Source organism: Malaclemys terrapin, chromosome 10 (genome assembly GCF_027887155.1).
Source record: "Malaclemys terrapin pileata isolate rMalTer1 chromosome 10, rMalTer1.hap1, whole genome shotgun sequence".
Lineage (NCBI taxonomy): Eukaryota > Metazoa > Chordata > Testudines > Emydidae > Malaclemys > Malaclemys terrapin.
In genome coordinates, this window is record NC_071514.1 from 79,227,390 (window position 1) to 79,245,267 (window position 17,878).

Genomic DNA, 17,878 nt, shown 5'->3' on the forward strand with positions numbered 1-17,878 from the left:
TGCCATTGGCAAGTTAGCAGGAAACTCCAACAGTAAACAAGGGCTCATGCTTGTTTTTTGGCTACTGGAGCAAGCCACAGGTTGCCTACAACAGCCAGTTTTGCCACTAGTACAAGGTCTGACATCTAACTCAACAGCTTTACTTGTTCAGGCCTCATTTTGGGCCATCAGCAACTGAGGCCAGTTTTAGAAAGTACAAATCCTCTTTAGCAGATGCTTAGGTCAACCAGGAAAGGGTGCCCTTCGTTCCCTTCTGTTGGGGTCAGGTGGTTTTTTGCCTATGAGATGGAAGCTCTTTCAATAGCTTATTGTAGAGCTAAGAAGGTTTCAGTCACATCCAAGCTTACTTGAAAATTTCATCACATGTGGCCAGATAAAAGTTTGCTTTATTCCAATGCTCTAAGCAGCAGGGTGTTCTCTTACAAAGTCTTCTGAGTAAGACTTAGGAAAGCTTTTCTTTTGCTTTGTGAACTAGGTGGACTGAATTTTCCAGCCATGCCCCTTGCCTGAAAAACAGTTCTGTGGACTCCAGTAGTGTTTGAGATATTAGGACAGACCCTGTTGACATTCACAGCAGAGATTTGGCTTCAGAAGCATGTAGTACAAATCCAGAAAGTGTGATTTATTGTCAGATTTCAGACATACAAAAAAAAAGACTGAATGCCTTTGTTCCTCTTGAAGGGCTTGGCAGACAGACAGGAAGACACCTCCACCCACCAGCTCAGTGTTTTGTGGTGCTTCATCTTTAGAAGTTGTAGAAATCTGGTTTCTCTGCTGAGAAGTTGAAGGTTTGTCTTTCTTGGTCAGATTCTGGCTGCAGGTTTGGATTCTCCTAGAGAAAGGCAGATACTCATCAGCTGAACGATTGTGGCAGTAGCAGTTCATTGGGATTGCTGAGGCCCAAGTTTCTGCCCTCTTGTTGCTTCTAAAATCTGGGAAGTACTCTGAGGAGGTCTAAGCTGCAGCTGGGAGCAAACCTCCTAGCCTGAGTAGTCAGACACTCACACTGGCTTCGCTCCATCTAGTACACCAAAAGTAGCAATTGCAGCTTGCCATCCTAGCTCCCATCCAAGAGGTTGGAGGGGCCTGTGAGGTCAAGCTGCTGCCTGAGCTTGCTTCCAGCTGCAGTGCTGACATATCAGGGGCAGTTAGCTAAGGGTGTTTCATGCAGTGGAGACTGGCCCTTTGACTTGACTAATTTCTTATAGCAGTGGAATGCTTAGATCAGGCATCTCACTGGCAGTGCCAAGACAACTGGGGACTAGTTCAGATGCTGTTCCAACCCATCTAGTACTGCACAAAGCAGGGATAGCCTAGGCCTCCTGTATGGATTGTGTCGATGGGCTGACGGTCACAGCTACAGGTCAAGTGTCTCACAGAAGCATTGCAGTAGAGTCAGTGTTTACTCAAGTTCTGATCACTGCTGTTACAGCCTGACAGTTTTTGTAACCGAGATCTGTCTTTGCCTTCTTCCTGTGCCCCCAAATCCTTCAAGGTTGGGGTCAGCTACTCAGAACACACAAGACTTCCCTACAAGTGTCAGGATTTTAAAAGGAAATACTCTGCAGGATTTTAACAATAGTTTCCAGACCTTAAGGTTTGGGATATGAACATCCTACCAATATAGCACCTAGAGATTTTAGGCAGGGTCTGGTCCCACTGTGCTTGTGTACTGTACAAACTAGTATGAGAAGCCCTGCTCAAAAAGCTTGTCATTTAAAGGTGTCCCAATTCATCTTGATGAGTGTTTGCTCTTAAGCTTACTATTATGAACACATTTCAGATATGCTCTGTGTGTGCACAAATGCTTCAACTGCAGTTATGGTAAGTCACATGGGGCACATGAGCTGCTAGACAGGGCTAAGTGCCCCGTCTCATTTTCCCCTCCCCAAATGCAACAGTAACCATAACTTTAGAGTTACTGCACAAGGCCAGTGTTCTAAACTTAACCTTTGATAGAGGGAGATTTGTTGTGAATTAACAGGATTTGATCTTCTACCTATAGGGCTAGCAGCTTGACAAGAGTGCTTGATTAGAGTAGGATGTTTAGTCTAGTCTTCCATTCATGCCAATAAATTAGCTAAGCTTTAAATAAGTAAAGCCTATTTACATTTGCAGTTCATATAAATCCTTGAATCATTCCAACAGCTGTCATTTGGAGATAGCCAAAAAGGAACTCCAGCAGCAAGATAGGATCTGGTTGACTTTGTTGGGCATCAACTCAACCTAACTTAAGTCTTGACCTTCTGGAGTCTAGATTAGTAATGGATACCTGTGAACTGAATGATGGCACAGTCTGAGGCTAATAACCTGCAGAAACTCAAGATTGTTTCAGGGTCCTGAAAGCCTGGATGGAGAGACCTGGCAGAAGATACTATTCAGAGATCACATGGGATAACTGTTCTCCCCGTGCTACCACTTGGAAGTAGTTGAGACAGTCCACATACCTCACTAGCGAAGTATCTCTCTATGAGACCTAAGGCAGCTTGATAAACCATGGTATTATTATGGGTTTGCAGTGCTTCAATTTTCTCCAGGCCACCAAGTTCTTCCACTAGAAAGCACAGCTTCTCGGTCTCCTCCAGCTTCTCAGCTGCCTGTGGAGATTGGGAGAAGGCACAAGGAGATTAGATAGCACCAGCTGCCCTAGGTGCCTTCTTGACATACTGAAAAAATAAATTTAACTCCAGCAGATGGCACCTTGTTCTGGGACTAGCCATTGAATCCCCACTCCTGCACACCCAAGTGTTGGAGAGAGTCAAAGCCTGCATGCAGGTACGCCGTTTGTGAGCTACAAGCTCTCCAATTGGATCCTGCAGTGCTACAAGAATGAGGTCTGAAGCTCAGGTATTTACAAAATTAAACCACACAATAAGTACTTGGCTCCAAGGAATTTAGTTACAAGCCTCTGGGACCAGTTGATCTTACGTGGTTAACCTCAGTGCTTTTTTTTTTTAAAATATTAAGATTTAGGTTTTCAAGAACTCTTTACTTCTGTGCTGTTACACGGCATGTCAATAGGAGTTTATTTCCAGAGGGGGCCCAATATTTACACAGGACACAGTTGTAGTGTCATACTAGCTTGTTTCATCCTCTTAAGGAAGAGAGCTGCAAGCAGAAATCCAAGCTTAGATACAGTTAAAAGCAGTGCAAGAGAAACTAAGTCAGCTTAAGTTTTTGGTATTTAGTAGGCAAGTGTTGCCCCAAAATGACTTCTTCTACTGCCTACAGCCTATTCCAAGGGTAGGGCCAATACTGGTGATCCATGTGCACAGGCAAGTGTGACCCTAGTGCATACAAGTTTGAGGCCCCTCCAAAGGAAAAACCACCACTTACAAAAAAGCAAGACCACCACTGGAAGTCAAGGTCTTACCAGGAAGAGATTTGAAATTGTATCAAGGATGACCAGGATGGTTTTGCCATCTCTGGCAGAGAGCAGATTGAGCAGAGGTTTAAGGACCCCATACTGGACAAGTTCCACCACTTGCTGTACAGTGCCTCCTGTTGTGAAGTTGGCTACTGCCCACACGGCCTCTTTCTGAGCTTTAAATTCTCCCTGCAAGAGAGATGCATGTTAGAACTTGGAGATCCATTCATCTATAAAATGTAACAAGTGGAAAAGGACTAGACAGTTTCCTTGATACACGGTTTGCTTAAGCACTCTAGTCTCAGGAGTCATCTTAATTCAAGAATTAAGCAAAGCTTTGTAGAGGGGACACATGGGGGCATATAGGGTCATGCTGCTTCCCGCCTACCCCCATTTGCTGCTTGGCTTTTACAGAGTATGGTCAGTAACACTGCTTAAGCCAGCTGCCCTCTGTCTCCCCACCCACAACTATCACCAGACACAAGTCATCTGACACTTGTGATGTCTGTATGGAAGAGGTTGGTCATAGGGAAAGAGTACCTGCATACTTCTATGAGGGGCATGCAAGAAAAGCGTGCAGCTCCCTTGCAGTTTTAAGGCACATGAAACAGGCCAGAGTACCTCAAGAGGAGTAGTAGCATGTGCTGGTCCTCCTAGTCCAAACAGTCTCAGACTAGAAGTGGGAAGCATGGAGCTTTTATTAACTCACTGCTTTTGCAGTAGCAGTAATCCCAGCACCACACATCACCCACACTGCTTCTCCTGTACCTTATCCAGCAGCTCCACCAAGGGAAGTAGCAGCCCACAGGTAATGAGTTGCTGGATCTGATGGCAAGGTCCTGCTGCAATGTTACTGAGAGTCCATGCTGCCTCCTTCTGTATAGTTGGCTTTGGGTGTTGCAAGAGCTGTGGCAGGACGGTCAACACACCTGCATCAATGGCCATCTGGGTTTGCTCATCGGTCCCAGTGACTACATTCCCAATAGCACGTAGAGCAGGGGTCTAGGTAGAGAGAAATGATTCACTCCTTGAATGAGTGAAATTAAGAGACTGTCTTTGGCAGGGCCCCCAGACTTAGTCACCCAAGAAGCAGAACTAGTCTAACAAGTGTTTCCCTTCAACATTAGTCTTTCCCTTACTGACCAGTAGAAAAAAGTTCATTCATGCTGCTGGCCCCTGCAGTCAACCTAACTAGTGCACAACTCTGGGACTTGTCTTAAAAGTAGGACACCACTTTCAGAGGAAGTTTTCTTTATTTTATTTAAGCTATTAATAGAGATCTCCTAGAACTGGAAGAGACCTTGAAAGGTCATTGAGTCCAGCCCCCTGCCTTCACTAGCAGGACCAAGTACTGATTTTGCCCCAGACCTCTAAGTGGCCCCCTCAAGGATTGAACTCACAACCCTAGGTTTAGCAGGCCAGTGCTCAAACCACTGAGCTATCCCTCCCCCTGTTAAATCTTTATGTCATACAACCATAAGCCAGCAAGACCAGGGTGTTGGATCAGCAGCAGAGCTACTTCTGCAATCTAGGGGGCAGGACAATCCCATTATGGTGGACAAGGATACCCTTGTTTCCCTCCCACCTCCAGCATGCTTCCAATTTCAGTCCTAGAAGGGAGGAGTCTTGCTTTTTAGGTTTCCCTTTGTAGCACTGAATTGTGCCTTTGTGGAGGAGTGAGGTTCATGAAAGAATGAGTATTTCTTGCCATAGCCCATGTATTCTACCTACCACAACACTTAATTCTGGACTGGCCATGAGTTCCACCAGCCTCGGGAGAATCCCAGTCTCCACCACCACATGAATGCGATCATTGGACCCATCAGTCAGGTAGGATACAGCCCAGCAAGTGTCAGAGAGGATGTCCTTATCTTCATGTTTCAGTAGACGAATGAGCACTGGCAGAATCTGTCTCACTGCCTCAAGGGGTGGGTAAGGGTTCTTGTTCCTGCAGAGGTTTGACAGCGTCCATGTTATATTTCGCAGGAACCCAACCTGAAACACAAGGGAGGATGTTCTCATACAAGACTGAGAATCTGCAAAGTTAAGGCCAGGGAAAGGAAGCACTCTAGAAGTGGTGCATTTGCCCCATTGAATAGCATTTCCTCATGAGTTAGAGAGGAACAGCAAAGAGTCAGTGTAGGGGAATTCTGCAAAGCCAGTGGCAACTCTGAAGTTTGAGGTGGGGGGAGGGGGAGAGAAAGGATAAGATGGGAGGTGAGTTAATAGGATGCCCCCATCTGAGATGAGGTAGGAGTAAGAAGGCAGTCTCCTTCCCCCATGATAAATTGCTACCTGGTGAGAAGTCTCTCAAACAAATACCTGGTGGCATAACAAACCGATACTAAAACAGTAAGTGAGATTTTTAAATGAGAGCTGTTTGGAATGTTACAAGTTAAATGCCAGTTTCCAAGGCAAGCATTTGCTGGACCTTTGGGACCAAGATTATGGAGTAATCCCCTACAGAGTTCAGATCTGGAGTGGTTGGTTTTTCAGCATGGGCTGATCTAACATACTGTGCATGGAGGCTATGAATAGCTAGTGCTGTGCAGACCATATTCATCACAGCGGGAGGGAAGCACAGACTTTCTGAAGGACAGCAACATCTGGGTTCACAAAGAGTTGCATCTACCATATTATGTTTTCAATACATAACTAATCTATCCACGCTGTTCCCTGGGAGGAGTATGTGAGTACATCTAGGAATGCAGCAGCAAGAGACCGAAAAATACAGAAAGAACTAGGAGCATCTAAGGCAGGGCTTCTCAAACTGGGGGTCATGACCCTCCAGGGGGTTGCAAAGTTATTATGTGGGGGGTTGCAAGCAGTCAGCCTCCACCTCAAACCCTGTTTCATCTGCAGCATTTATAATAGTGTTAAATATATAAAAAAAGTGTGTTTAATTTGTATGGGGAGGCTGCACACAGAGGCTTGCCATGTGAAAGGTGTCATCAATACAAAAGTTGTAGAACCACTGATCTAAGGGAATGACATTGCTTAACACTGCCCTAAATTGCCCCTCCTCTACCCACAGCAGGCTCTCCTGCCTCTATTCTACCCATAGGAAAGGACAATATAGACATCAGTGCCCTACGGACACCCCGCCCTAGGCATCCATGCAGGTCACTAGGCCCCAGCCCTAACCCTGCCATTTCCCAGGGAGCATCTTATACAAAGCCTCAGCCCTTCCTGGGAGGAGAGGAGCCCCAGAGACATTTATCACCTCAGGAACCCTCAGCAGGGTCAGACTAAGCAGTTCATTCAAGGAAGAGAGTATTAGACACTTATGTAGTAAGGATCTGGACTGGCAAATCTAGTGGATTGCTCACATGGGTTTGCAGATAAAGTGATGTATAATACCTGCATTGCCAACCCCCCCACCCCATTATGCTTTGTTTTGTGTTTAGAGCCAAGATTTTAAGTTCTTTGGGGGTAGGGACCAGTAACTGGTTTTGAAGCATGTAACATTGACTCAAGTACTAGCCAGGAGGCACACCAGACCCTGCATTACTTCCCTCCTTCACTCCTCCCCATAAGCAGCTTTTGTTTTACAGGGTACAGGTTAATCTTGCTGCTTCTTAGAGTGACCAGATATCCTGATTTTATAGGGACAGTCCTGATTTTTGGGTCTTATATAGGCTCCTATTACCCCCACCCCCATCCTGATTTTTCACATGTGCGGTCTGGTCACGCTACTGCTTCTTGTTCTCCTCTCCCTCCCCCATCCTCCATCCTTTTGAGATGGACACAATTCAGCATCTTACCACTTTATCTAGTTTGACAGTTTTGCTACTGAGCACTAGACAAGTGGAAAGGTTTAAAAGAGGATGAGACCCAGAGTGGAAAGGTTCCTTAGATCTAGGTGCAGGGGGACCAGCGTGCTACATCTGCACATTTGCTACCATTAGACAGCCAAGTCAGCATGGACAGGTGAAAGCGGTCAGATCTTTGTTACTTTGTATCCAGTGGGTTTCCAATTAGCCAATCACAAACCATTAACTATATACAGGACAAGATATCCTTTTCTTCCAGCCCCTCCTCCCCAACTGTTTTATCCCAAGAGCAGAGCCCATCCCACCTTTACACAAATGGGTTAACATTTGGCTTTGTTACAAGTGATTAGTAGTCACAGTTCAGCAATTAGTCAAGTGATTAACAGCTACTAATTCAAGGAGTTGGAATATTTACAGGAGTAGAAGGTGACACCAGGGCCAACAGAGGAGGAATCACATTGTTGTGGATAAGGGAGTCTCTGTACATGGGGCCATCACCTGTATGGAGAAGAGCAGAATGGTTTGTTTACAGTTGTCTTATCTAGCAGCCAGACTACTTCCTGATGCGTTAAAGAACAGAATTATAACAAGTGTCTACACTCGCAGCCACCAGTAGGTGATGAGGTGGTTTATTTTTGGTAGGCAAACTAGAGCCATAAAGTATTGTTTGTTTTCAATTGGTGAGGATTGAGTGGCCAGACAGTTTCCCCCTCACACAAACTGAATTTTAAGAAAATCAAAACCACACTCTTTGGCAAGAAAGGCATGTTAGATGAGGCAGATATGGGGAGGGGAGAGAATAAAGACTGAGTACTCTGCCTTCATAACAAGAAGAATTTAAGGTCTCAGTAAGGGTTGTTCTTCAGCACACAGATGCTGGCTGGGTTTGCCTATACCACAAGGTTAAGTAGATGGATTTATTGGTCCTTATTTTACTCCAGGCTTTATCTTGAAGTCTAGATATCTAGTTCCCATTAAAGCTAGAGGGCATGAGATTATTGCCAAGGCAACAGTGATCACAAGGCAAAAATCTGGAGGCATTCCAAAGGAGAGCCTTTGCACAGGTCACCATTTTGTGAAAGCGGGAGAGCGCCTCTTACCTGCTATGTTACCCAGTGCCCACACAGACTGTTCACTGATATGCATGTGCGGAGAAGACAAGAGGGCTACGAAGGCTGGGACAGCACCTGCCTCCACAACGGCTCTTGTCTGGTCAGATGTTCCAGAAGCAATGTTAGTCAGGGCCCACGCGGCTTCGAACTGCAAGGTAACGTTATCGTTACGGCTCAAGAATTCCACCAGTTTGGGAATAATCCCTGCTTCAATAATCTGATTGAGAGGTGGGTTCCTCTGCCGGGACAGCATCCTCCTGTGGGGACAGACAGGAAATGGCATCTCAGGGTAAGTTCTCCCTTTTCACTCAGTCAGTGGGAAATGATGAACCACAATCCTAGGACTCTGAACTATAGTGAGATGGACCCTGGAGTGTTTTACACAGCAAGTAGACAAGCTCTGTAGCTCTCACTATAGGAAAACTGGAGTTCAGCATCTCATTTAGGCGAATCCTATAGTAGTTTTGTTATTGTGTATTCAAGAGTTAGTGTTCTACAAAAACTGTAGTCACATGGGTCTTCAAGAGGTCATGGTGGCAGCAATATCATTGTTTGCCTATGGCTCAGAGCAGTGGCAACCAGAGTAAGCATGATAAGAGCAGTAATACTTCCTCTTCCCTGTTTTGAGTTTACTGCTTTTTTTGGGGGGGGGGAGGGGGGGTTGTCCTTTAGAAGATTTTTCTGGTACAGTCTGCTACTTTGACTACCTACAGCTTGTTGATTTTTGCCTGGGTCACTCAAGAGCCAATTGCAGGTCAGCTCTGCCATGCACCTGGAAGACTGGCCTTCCTCTTCCTTGAAGGGGTCAGTCACATCTAGTTTTCAAGTTGTTTTAGGTATGTGCACAAGTTGGGCCTAGTAGAGGCCAAGTTTGTCACTTGTGAAGCAAATGCATTTGAGCCAGTCTCCAGAGGAGTGAGGTTACTGCACTGCCCATCACCACCACCACAGGATGTTTGGGAAGGCTCTTGAGGTACATCTACATGGCAATTAAAAACCCACAGCTGGTCCATGCCAGTTTGCAGGGCTCTGGCTAAGGGGCTGTTTAACTGTGGTGCAGACGTTCAGGCTTGGGCTGCAGCCTGACCTTTGGGACCCTCCCACTTCAGGCTTCTGTGAACATCTACACTTCAATTAATAACAGCCCCTTAGCCCGAACTCTGCAAGCCCAGGCCAGCCACAGGTTTTTAACTGCAGTATAGAGGTGTCCTAGTCATTCTGGCAGACATGTCAGATACCCTTGTCTAGGGAGTTGAGTCAGCAAAAGAAGCCAGGAGGAGCCTTCAATGAGTGGTGGCAGCCACAGCAACCCCCCTGCCTTCTGAAGGCCAAGGTAGGAGGCTGCTATGTGGTCTGAAGGAAGAGTTGCACCACAGACAGTGTTAGGCCTGTTGAGGAGAGGAGACACTTAACCAGCTGTAAAAAGCAACAGAGGGTCCTGTGGCACCTTTAAGACTAACAGAAGTATTGGGAGCATAAGCTTTCGTGGGTAAAAAGCTCACTTCTTCAGATGCAAATAATGGAAGTTTCCAGAGGCCAGTATAAGTCAGTATGGAGATAATGAGGTTAGTTCAATCAGGGAGGGTGAGGTGCTCTGCTAACAGTTGAGGTGTGAACACCAGCTGTGTTCCTTCACAGTGCTGGTCCCCTCAGACACTAAAGTCTGTTCTTCAACTGTTCTAACCTGAGCTTCAGACATTGGTTGGTTTCTTCTCCCCCCCACATCACTCACACAAGACCGGAAACATCCCTTTCCCCACCCATGAGTTAGCAAGGAAGCACCCCTACCTCTACACAGGCTAATGTTTGAGTTGCCTCATGTTTTGGATTCTGGCTTTTGTACCCTTGCCTCTTTCCCTTCCATTGTTTCAGGTACTTTCATGCTCCCCTCCTCCATTGCTGCAGTATTTGAATGCCGCAATCTGATTTCTTCTCTTGCTCACAATTGTGTTGTGGAGTACTATTATCCCCATTTTACAGGTGGGAAACTGAGGCAGAGACAAAGCAACTTGCCCAAGGTCAGACAGGAAGTCTGGTGAAGTAGGGACTTCAATACACATCTAGTCCTATGCCAATACCCTAACCACTGGACAATCCTTCCTCTCTAGTCCTTCAATTAGGTCTGCAGTATAACTCTTGAGCAGGGAACAGAGTCTGTAGCACATATGGGCACTACATCAATATTTGTATTCTATTGCACAGAAAGAACCGTTACAACATACCTGGCTGTCTGAGTAGCCTTCAGATGAAGCTCAGGATTGTTCCCATTCACAGCTTGAACTATTTCCTCCAAGGAGAGCTGAGCAGTCTGTCATGGAGAAAGGAGATTCAGAGTCAGACAAGATAAGCCAAGACTCCGAATTCATCTTTGTAGTCACCTAGAAGCCTAGGCCCAATCTGCCACCACAGCATGTCTAAACAATATCCATCCTTTATGCAATGCAGTTTCAGGATGAGGCAGAGGAAGAAAGTCCATGAAAACCTCAGATGTAAGGGATCCCTTGTGCCAGGCAGGAATAAGGCCGCAAGTTCTGAAAGTTTGTTGAGAATGTTCCAGGGTAGCCAGACTATCAGCTATCAGATTGCATTCACTGCTCAAGTAGCCAGCGTGGGTTCTTGCCAGTTCTATCTAACAGAAAGTCTAACATACACCATTGGAAGAGGTTTTCAATGTCCCCTTTCTAGTTTATTTTGGATAGTCTTCCTGTAGAACTGAGTCACTTAAATAGACTCGGTAGTGTTCACTGCACCATCTGAGCAGAGTGGCTAGCAACTGTGTCACTACACAAGTTAGCCTGGCCATAGAGTCTAGCAGCTAGCATGGTTTTTGCACAGTAGTGCACTGTACTCACTGCATTCTTTTTCTCTTGTTCTGGAGAAAGACTCTCCCCCATGGAAGAGAAAGAAATGTTCCTTCGTTTTAGGATCTGTTCATCTTTCTTGGCCTTTCGAAGTTCTACATTAACCTCCATCCTCTGGCGTCTCATCGCCTATGAAGGAAGAGTGCCATATGTTACAAGCGGTTTTGTGAGTATCAGCTCTGAAGATGGATGTTTCATAGCACTGCACACGTTATTTCTCTAGGAAGTGATCTGACTTCTATCCCAAGTTTAGTCTTCAAGTGTTCTGCTCAGATTTCCTGTTGGACTTATTTAAGCTTTGTCGCTTCACAAATATTGTGACAAAGTCTTGCACATGACAGATTGGCACCTACAATCATTATTGGGGGTAGGGGATTGTGGCAAGTTTTGAGTTATGCTGCAAGACCAAAAGAGGAGCATCTTGTAATGATCTGCCATTGGACAGGATGCTACCTTTACAACTGCTCTGATGACTAGGAGAGTAGAGGATATTCCTCTGGTAAATGCTTTAGTGCTATCCTAGAGAAATTAAGGTAATCCATCAGATTACAAGGCCAGAAGGGTCCACTGTGTTCATCTAGTCTGACCTCTTGTATAATTAAGCTTGGAAAGAGGACATTTACAGATAAAAATGTAAATTTCACCATCCACACACAAACCAGTGAAAAATCATCAACTGAAAATTAGACCGGCCAAGAAAGTACGCTATTTGAGAAATTCTAGTTTGATTAAGAATATTTACTTTGTATATTTTGACATGTGATGCAGACAATTTGTGCCTCAAGCTTTCTGAATTTCAAAACCGGTCATTAAATAATTGTCTGACAGCCCCTGATTTCTTGAAACTGAATGTTTAAAGTTAAAAATGCTTAAAACCAAACAGCAATATTCTCGGTCAATCATAAAAGAAATAAAAAGTGAATGCTGCAAGGTTTATTTATAAGCCAGGACATAGAACTTCAAAATAGTTCCGGGAGCACATATCTTTTAGAAAAGACATCCAGTCACCAGCAATGGGGAATACATCAATATCCATGGTAATTTGTTTCAGTGGTTAATTACCCTCACTGTTAAATTTACACTATTTCCAGTCTGAATTTGTCTAACTTCGAGCCATTGGATCATGTTACACCTTTCTTTGGTAGCTTGAAGAGCCCATTATTAAATCTTCAAAAAGAAGAACAGGAGTACTTGTGACACCTTAGAGACTAACATTTATTAGAGCATAAGCTTTCGTGGACTACAGCCCACTTCTTCGGATGCATATCCACTTTTTGCGGATACAGACTAACACGGCTGCTACTCTGAAACCGGTTATTAAATCTTGGTTCCCCATGTAGGTACTAATCAAATCACCCCATAACTTTCTCTTTGTTAAACTAAAGAGACTGAGCCCCTTGAGTCAATATAAGGTAGGTTTTCTAATCATTTAGTTGTTCTCATGGCTCTTCTCTGAGCCCTCTCCAATTTATCAACATCCGTCTTGAATTGTGGGCACCAGAAGTGGAGCTAGTATTCCAGTGCCAGAGGGAAAATAATCTTACTCCTACATGCAATTCTGCTGTTTATGTACCCAAGAATCACATTAGCCATTTTGGTGACAGCATGGCCCTGGGAGCTCATGTTCAGCTGATTATCCCCCCACAACCCTCAAATCTTTCTCAGAGTCACTGCTTCCCAGGATCAACTCCCCCATTCTGTAAATACAGCCTACATTCTTTGCTCCTAGATGTATATATTTAGCTATATTAAAGACATAGTTTGCTTGCGCCCAGTTTACCAAGCAATCCAGATCACTATCAGAAATCTGCCCTTGTCATTATTTATGAAGGACAACTTTTGGCTCGCAGCCTTACACATGCTAAAGGGGAAGCGCAGCTTCGTTTAGACATGTTAGAAATAACTAATTTATTGGCATAGATGTTACTTTCATTTCACTAGGAAATTCCAGACAGTCTTAAGAGGACTTGTTCTGATGTTTCCCCTCTCTCAAGGCTGTCACAACTCTGTCTACACTGGCCCTTCCTATCAATACGTTTTGATAAAGCCATCCTCCCTGTCAGTCCCCCTTTTAGGGCATTCCTGACACCAGTGTAGTCGGACTGTTTTGTGATCAGTGTCAGATTTGTAGGTGCACCAGAGAACAGTTCTCCTCTAAGAGAACGCTTCACTGCAGCCACGTACAAGCGTTTGGCTCCACTTGAGTGTTATTTCAGATTGATTGAGACAAAGACAATCAAGTAGAACTATTCCCAAAGCAGTGGGTCCAGACTGCTTTGTTATACTGCTGTAACTGACTTCCCTTTTGAATCAGAGGCTGTGCATCACTGCACTTTTTCAAGGTAAGTGCAGAGCATTCTGGGCAGACATCCCCTGGTACGGTGATCCACCACCAGGCTCATGAGTTCTGGGATTTTTCCACACTGTATGGGGGAACACCTACTGGAAGCCACTGGCATTTGAGGACTTGGTCAAACCAATGCCCATGATTCCTCTTGTCATCCCACAGGGGGCATGGCTGCTATAATTTGTATGTGACTGTGTGAGAGCTCTCCAAAGGAGGGCACACCTGGCTGCACACCAGCATTTAAATCAGGGCAATGACATCTGGTCAAGATGACCCAGGACCAGTAGTGCACACAGAGGTAAACAGACAGGCCCACCCAGGTGGGCACTAATGCAGTGTGGGATAGCAGTGGGAGGACTGCCAGATGCATAATAGCTAATTCAAAATGAGGATGCATTCAGACCAACCTTATTCCAGAGCAACTCATTCCAAATTAGAGAGTATCTGCATCCAAAACGGATTAATTAAAGCAGAATGGGATGTTGTAATTAAACATGTGGATGCAAGGCAGTTTATCCTAAAGCAATTCAGGTTAATCTAAGATAGCTTTCAAGTTTACCCAAGCCCCCACAAATATTTTCCTTACCCCAGGATGTTTTTATTTTAAAACTCGGCAGGACTTTTAAAGGTTTGTCAACTTGAGATGTCGCCAGCTGGAGAAAGTTGCGTTAGTTATGAAACCTGCCCCCAAATCCTCTGTCCGTTTGCATTTTTTCCTACTTTTTAAAGAGTTTTCCTCCGTTTCTGTACAAGGGGACCACCGAGGAAGTGCTAGAGAACACTGTTCCAACTGAATAAAACCGAGATCCATCTCTCAAATTCTATATTATATGTAATCTTTTCCAAGTCTTGACCCCCATGCAGATAACTTTTTGTAATTTTGTTTTGAGGGCCATGTAAAACAAAAACCCCCAAGCCATGCAAGACACAGTTTTAGCGCTAGCTTCAAATGTTTGTAGCGGCACAAAATTATGACAGATACCATTAAGCTTCAGTTTGACAGACCTGAAAAGCAAAATCTCTGCCTTTTACAAGTGTCGAGAGCCAGCTTCCTGCCCCAGTGATTTCTTACCAAGTTTTAGTTTCTCTTTTGCCATTTAAAGAGAGATCTTGTTCTTTCAAGCTCCAGGCATGTTTTCTTCCTGCTGTATTAAGGGTTGTCTACATGTACAGCGCTGCAGCTGTAGTGGTGCAGTTGTGCCACTGTAGTGCTTAGTGAAGATGCCACCTATGCTGACAGGAGATGGATTTCTCCTGTCTGCCTAAGTAACCCATCTTCCCAAGAAGCTGTCTATACCACGGATTTGTTTGGTATAACTACATCACTCAGGGACATGAAGCAACGTAGTTATAGTGACATAAGTTCACAGTATAGATCAATAGTTCTCAGCCTATTTACCATTGTGGGCCACATACATACCTCTCTGGTTTATATGGGCTACAGCCACACAATAGATATACTACCTGTATGGTCCTGAGGATGTCACATGGGCCACAGCTGCATGCTTAGTGGGCCACAAGCAGCCCAAAGGTTGAGAACCTCTGGTGTAGGCCAAGCCTAAATCTCAAGTTATATGCTTTATCATATTCTGAAAGATACTGTTTAAACCACTTACGGTCAACATTTTCAAGTTCTGTGCCATAAGGGAAAACCCCTCATGAGGAATCATGCACACCCCCCAATTTGGTCAGGACACTGATCGGTTGGGGACCCCCATACTTACAGCTGTATCTTTGCCTTTATTTTTAAACTTTTTCATCCTCTCATCTTGCTCGTTTGTGGTAGGCATCTTCTCAGCTGTTTGCTGAGCGAGTTCAAAGCTTCAGCTGCAGATAGGGATTTGAGACAGAACAGATTAGGTTTCAGTGATTAGTTAGTTTCACCGCAACTAGCCCGCAGGCTCCACTTACAGGGAGTAACTTGGTCTAAAGGGAGAGGCTGCACCTAGCACAGGTATGGGCTGTGAACATACATGTTCCAGTGTCCAAAGTCTAGTGCTCCAAACAGCTTTGTCCCCAGCACATACACTCTACTGCATCAACGTTGGGCACAAGTTTGTTTTCTGGACAGGAAGGACCATTTAAGGCTCATGCTTTGGAGCATGAGCTATCCTGGCAGTTAGCCAGACCTGGGTCACTTAGAATACTAACAAAAACCACAGGGACTAACACTAGGCCATTGAAGTTACATTTGTCACTAAGCACAGATCTGCTTTGTGACAAGAACCCAGACATGTCCCAAGAGGTTTTTGTAGCCATTACTTGATACTGTAGCTTCTGCCTCAGTCTCTCTTTAGTTTAAACACATTCAAAGCTGGAGAGGGATGCAAGAGAGTCCATGATGTTGAAAGCGCTGACTTAAGGGGTAGCTATGAAGAGCCTGAATATGTGCAAGCCTACTTTCTTACACCACCAGGTAACCTGTACTGTTACAGTAATAGAGGTGTCCTAGTTATTCCTATTTTCCCCCGATACATTTGTTGTTATACCACTATCAACAGCCAGTAAGTGGCTCAGATTTAAGTATTTTTCCAGGTCAGAATTTGCACTAAGAAGCCTTCCCCATCACAAAGCTGTGGTCACAAGTGTTTGGTTATTTTAGAGACCACACAATGGTCAATGTTAGCCATAACTACAGACAAACTCAGATGCATCCTACTGGGGAAAGCACATGGTACACACCACCAGCTGGTTTATTTCACAGGGGCGGATGTTGCAGGTGACCGAACAGCCCGGGAAGTTTAGTAAAGGACAAGCAAGGCAAGTTTACACATCAACAGCAGTCCTGGGGTATTACCAGCATTAAAATCACAGATGCGGCTGATCTGTTAGAAGCAAACATGCTAGTGTAGCAGTTTCACACACACACACACACACACATTCCTGTTCTTATCTTTTTGCATTCACCATGAGGCATGGGATATATTGCCCAAGCCTTTTGGAGAGGATATCCTGAAAATGTTGGCCCTTTGAGGCACTTCCCACTTAAGGCACCATTTAAAGCAATTTATGCTCAACAGTTGCATGAGAAGCCAGATACTGCTACTAGTAGCCAAATTCACAAGAACATACCAGCCAGCTACCCACCAGGATGAAAAACTCTTGCCTAATCATTCTACCAGCATGCAGCAGGGAGAGGAAGAGGCCAGTCAACTCCATAGGCTTCACCCACCCCTGCTTTAGGGCTGGATTTAAGCTGTACCTTGCATGCACATAGGGGAGGACAGTTGACTGATCAAACCCTTTATTTCTGGCTGTACCACTAACAGAATAGACCAACTCATGTACTGGAATTCTGGATTTCTGCATTTCTCTGTCAATTGTAACAGACTTGCACAGGGGGAGAGCTCAGTCTAACAGGATTTGAGAGGAGGAGGGGAGACTAAATGCTACTGCTTCTTCCCAAAGGAAAATTTTAAACGTCTATTGAAACAACTCATGAAAGCCTCCCTCAGGAGGAACCTCTTCTAGTACTAGCCAGTCCGCTACTGCCAGAGAGACCTAGCAGGTTGTTAACCTGCATAGGACTCCTGCCTTCCCAGCAAGGGCAGAAAAGTGACTTGCCCCCAGCAGGTGGAGGAGAAGGAAGCAGCCTACAGCCTCTGCAAGCATTTACATCAGGCGAGCCACACGCTTCACCCATTGCACAGTCAGAGAGCAGCTCTGCAGAGCCTGGCCTCCTACCCAAGCAAGGAGGCTACCCCACTGCGCCCCAGCAGCACGCCTTCCCCCCCCCCCCCAACTGGAGGGGGCTGCAGGCTGAAAAAACAAGCGTCAGTGGAAGCAGCGAGCGACCACTCCAGCCGGCGCAGGGACCCCAGCTACAGCGTCTGCTGCACTAGCTGTTCAACACAGGCCCCCCCCAGCAGCGACAGGACAGCTACCCCCTGTACCTGCTCAGCCCCTGACTCTGGGCAAAGACTTCACCTAGAGTAGCGGCCTGAGGATGGCACTTTAATCTCCCGCGGATCTGTGTCGCCTCGCTGATTGGCTCTTTCCTGGAGCCGCCCCGCCCCCGTAATTCCTTAACATTCTTTTGCCATAGCAACGCCCGGCTCCACCTTCGCAAGGCTGCAGGGGAGGGGTAGCAATCATCCTGCCACCCGGGGCTTGCGAAGGGTCCCCAGCCACGGGCTCTGCTCCACCCAGTCTCGCGCCAGGGGCTTGGCTTGGCTGTTTTAGTTGCCCCTGGGGTGGGGCTTTTCATCCCCAACACATCAGTGTCTCTCCCCACCCTTTGCCATGCGCCATGGTCCATCAAAGCTAGGGTCCAGCCAGCCCAGTGCTAACAGAGCTCGGGCACTAGCACCGCACCAGAAGCAGGTATTTTCCAGTCCCTGCAGGCAGGCTACATTGTGCATTAACTGTTCTGCTAGGGTGCTGGGATTTGCTTGACTAGGAGGGGCAAGCAGCGTGTT

General features: G+C 45.6%; 1 protein-coding gene across 1 annotated transcript; it reads right to left on the reverse strand.

Annotated features, from left to right (window-relative positions):
* Window positions 1-601: 601 nt before the first annotated feature.
* Window positions 602-17,413, reverse strand: KPNA7 (karyopherin subunit alpha 7). Its single transcript, XM_054042579.1, has 11 exons — window positions 17,354-17,413; window positions 15,185-15,287; window positions 11,105-11,242; window positions 10,475-10,560; window positions 8,241-8,509; window positions 7,556-7,638; window positions 5,099-5,362; window positions 4,136-4,369; window positions 3,374-3,556; window positions 2,448-2,597; window positions 602-832 (listed from the first exon to the last, which is right to left on the reverse strand). Exons 2-11 carry the CDS (start codon window positions 15,248-15,250, stop codon window positions 746-748), a joined length of 1,560 nt encoding a protein of 519 aa, XP_053898554.1. The 5' UTR covers window positions 15,251-15,287; window positions 17,354-17,413; the 3' UTR covers window positions 602-745.
* Window positions 17,414-17,878: the final 465 nt, after the last annotated feature.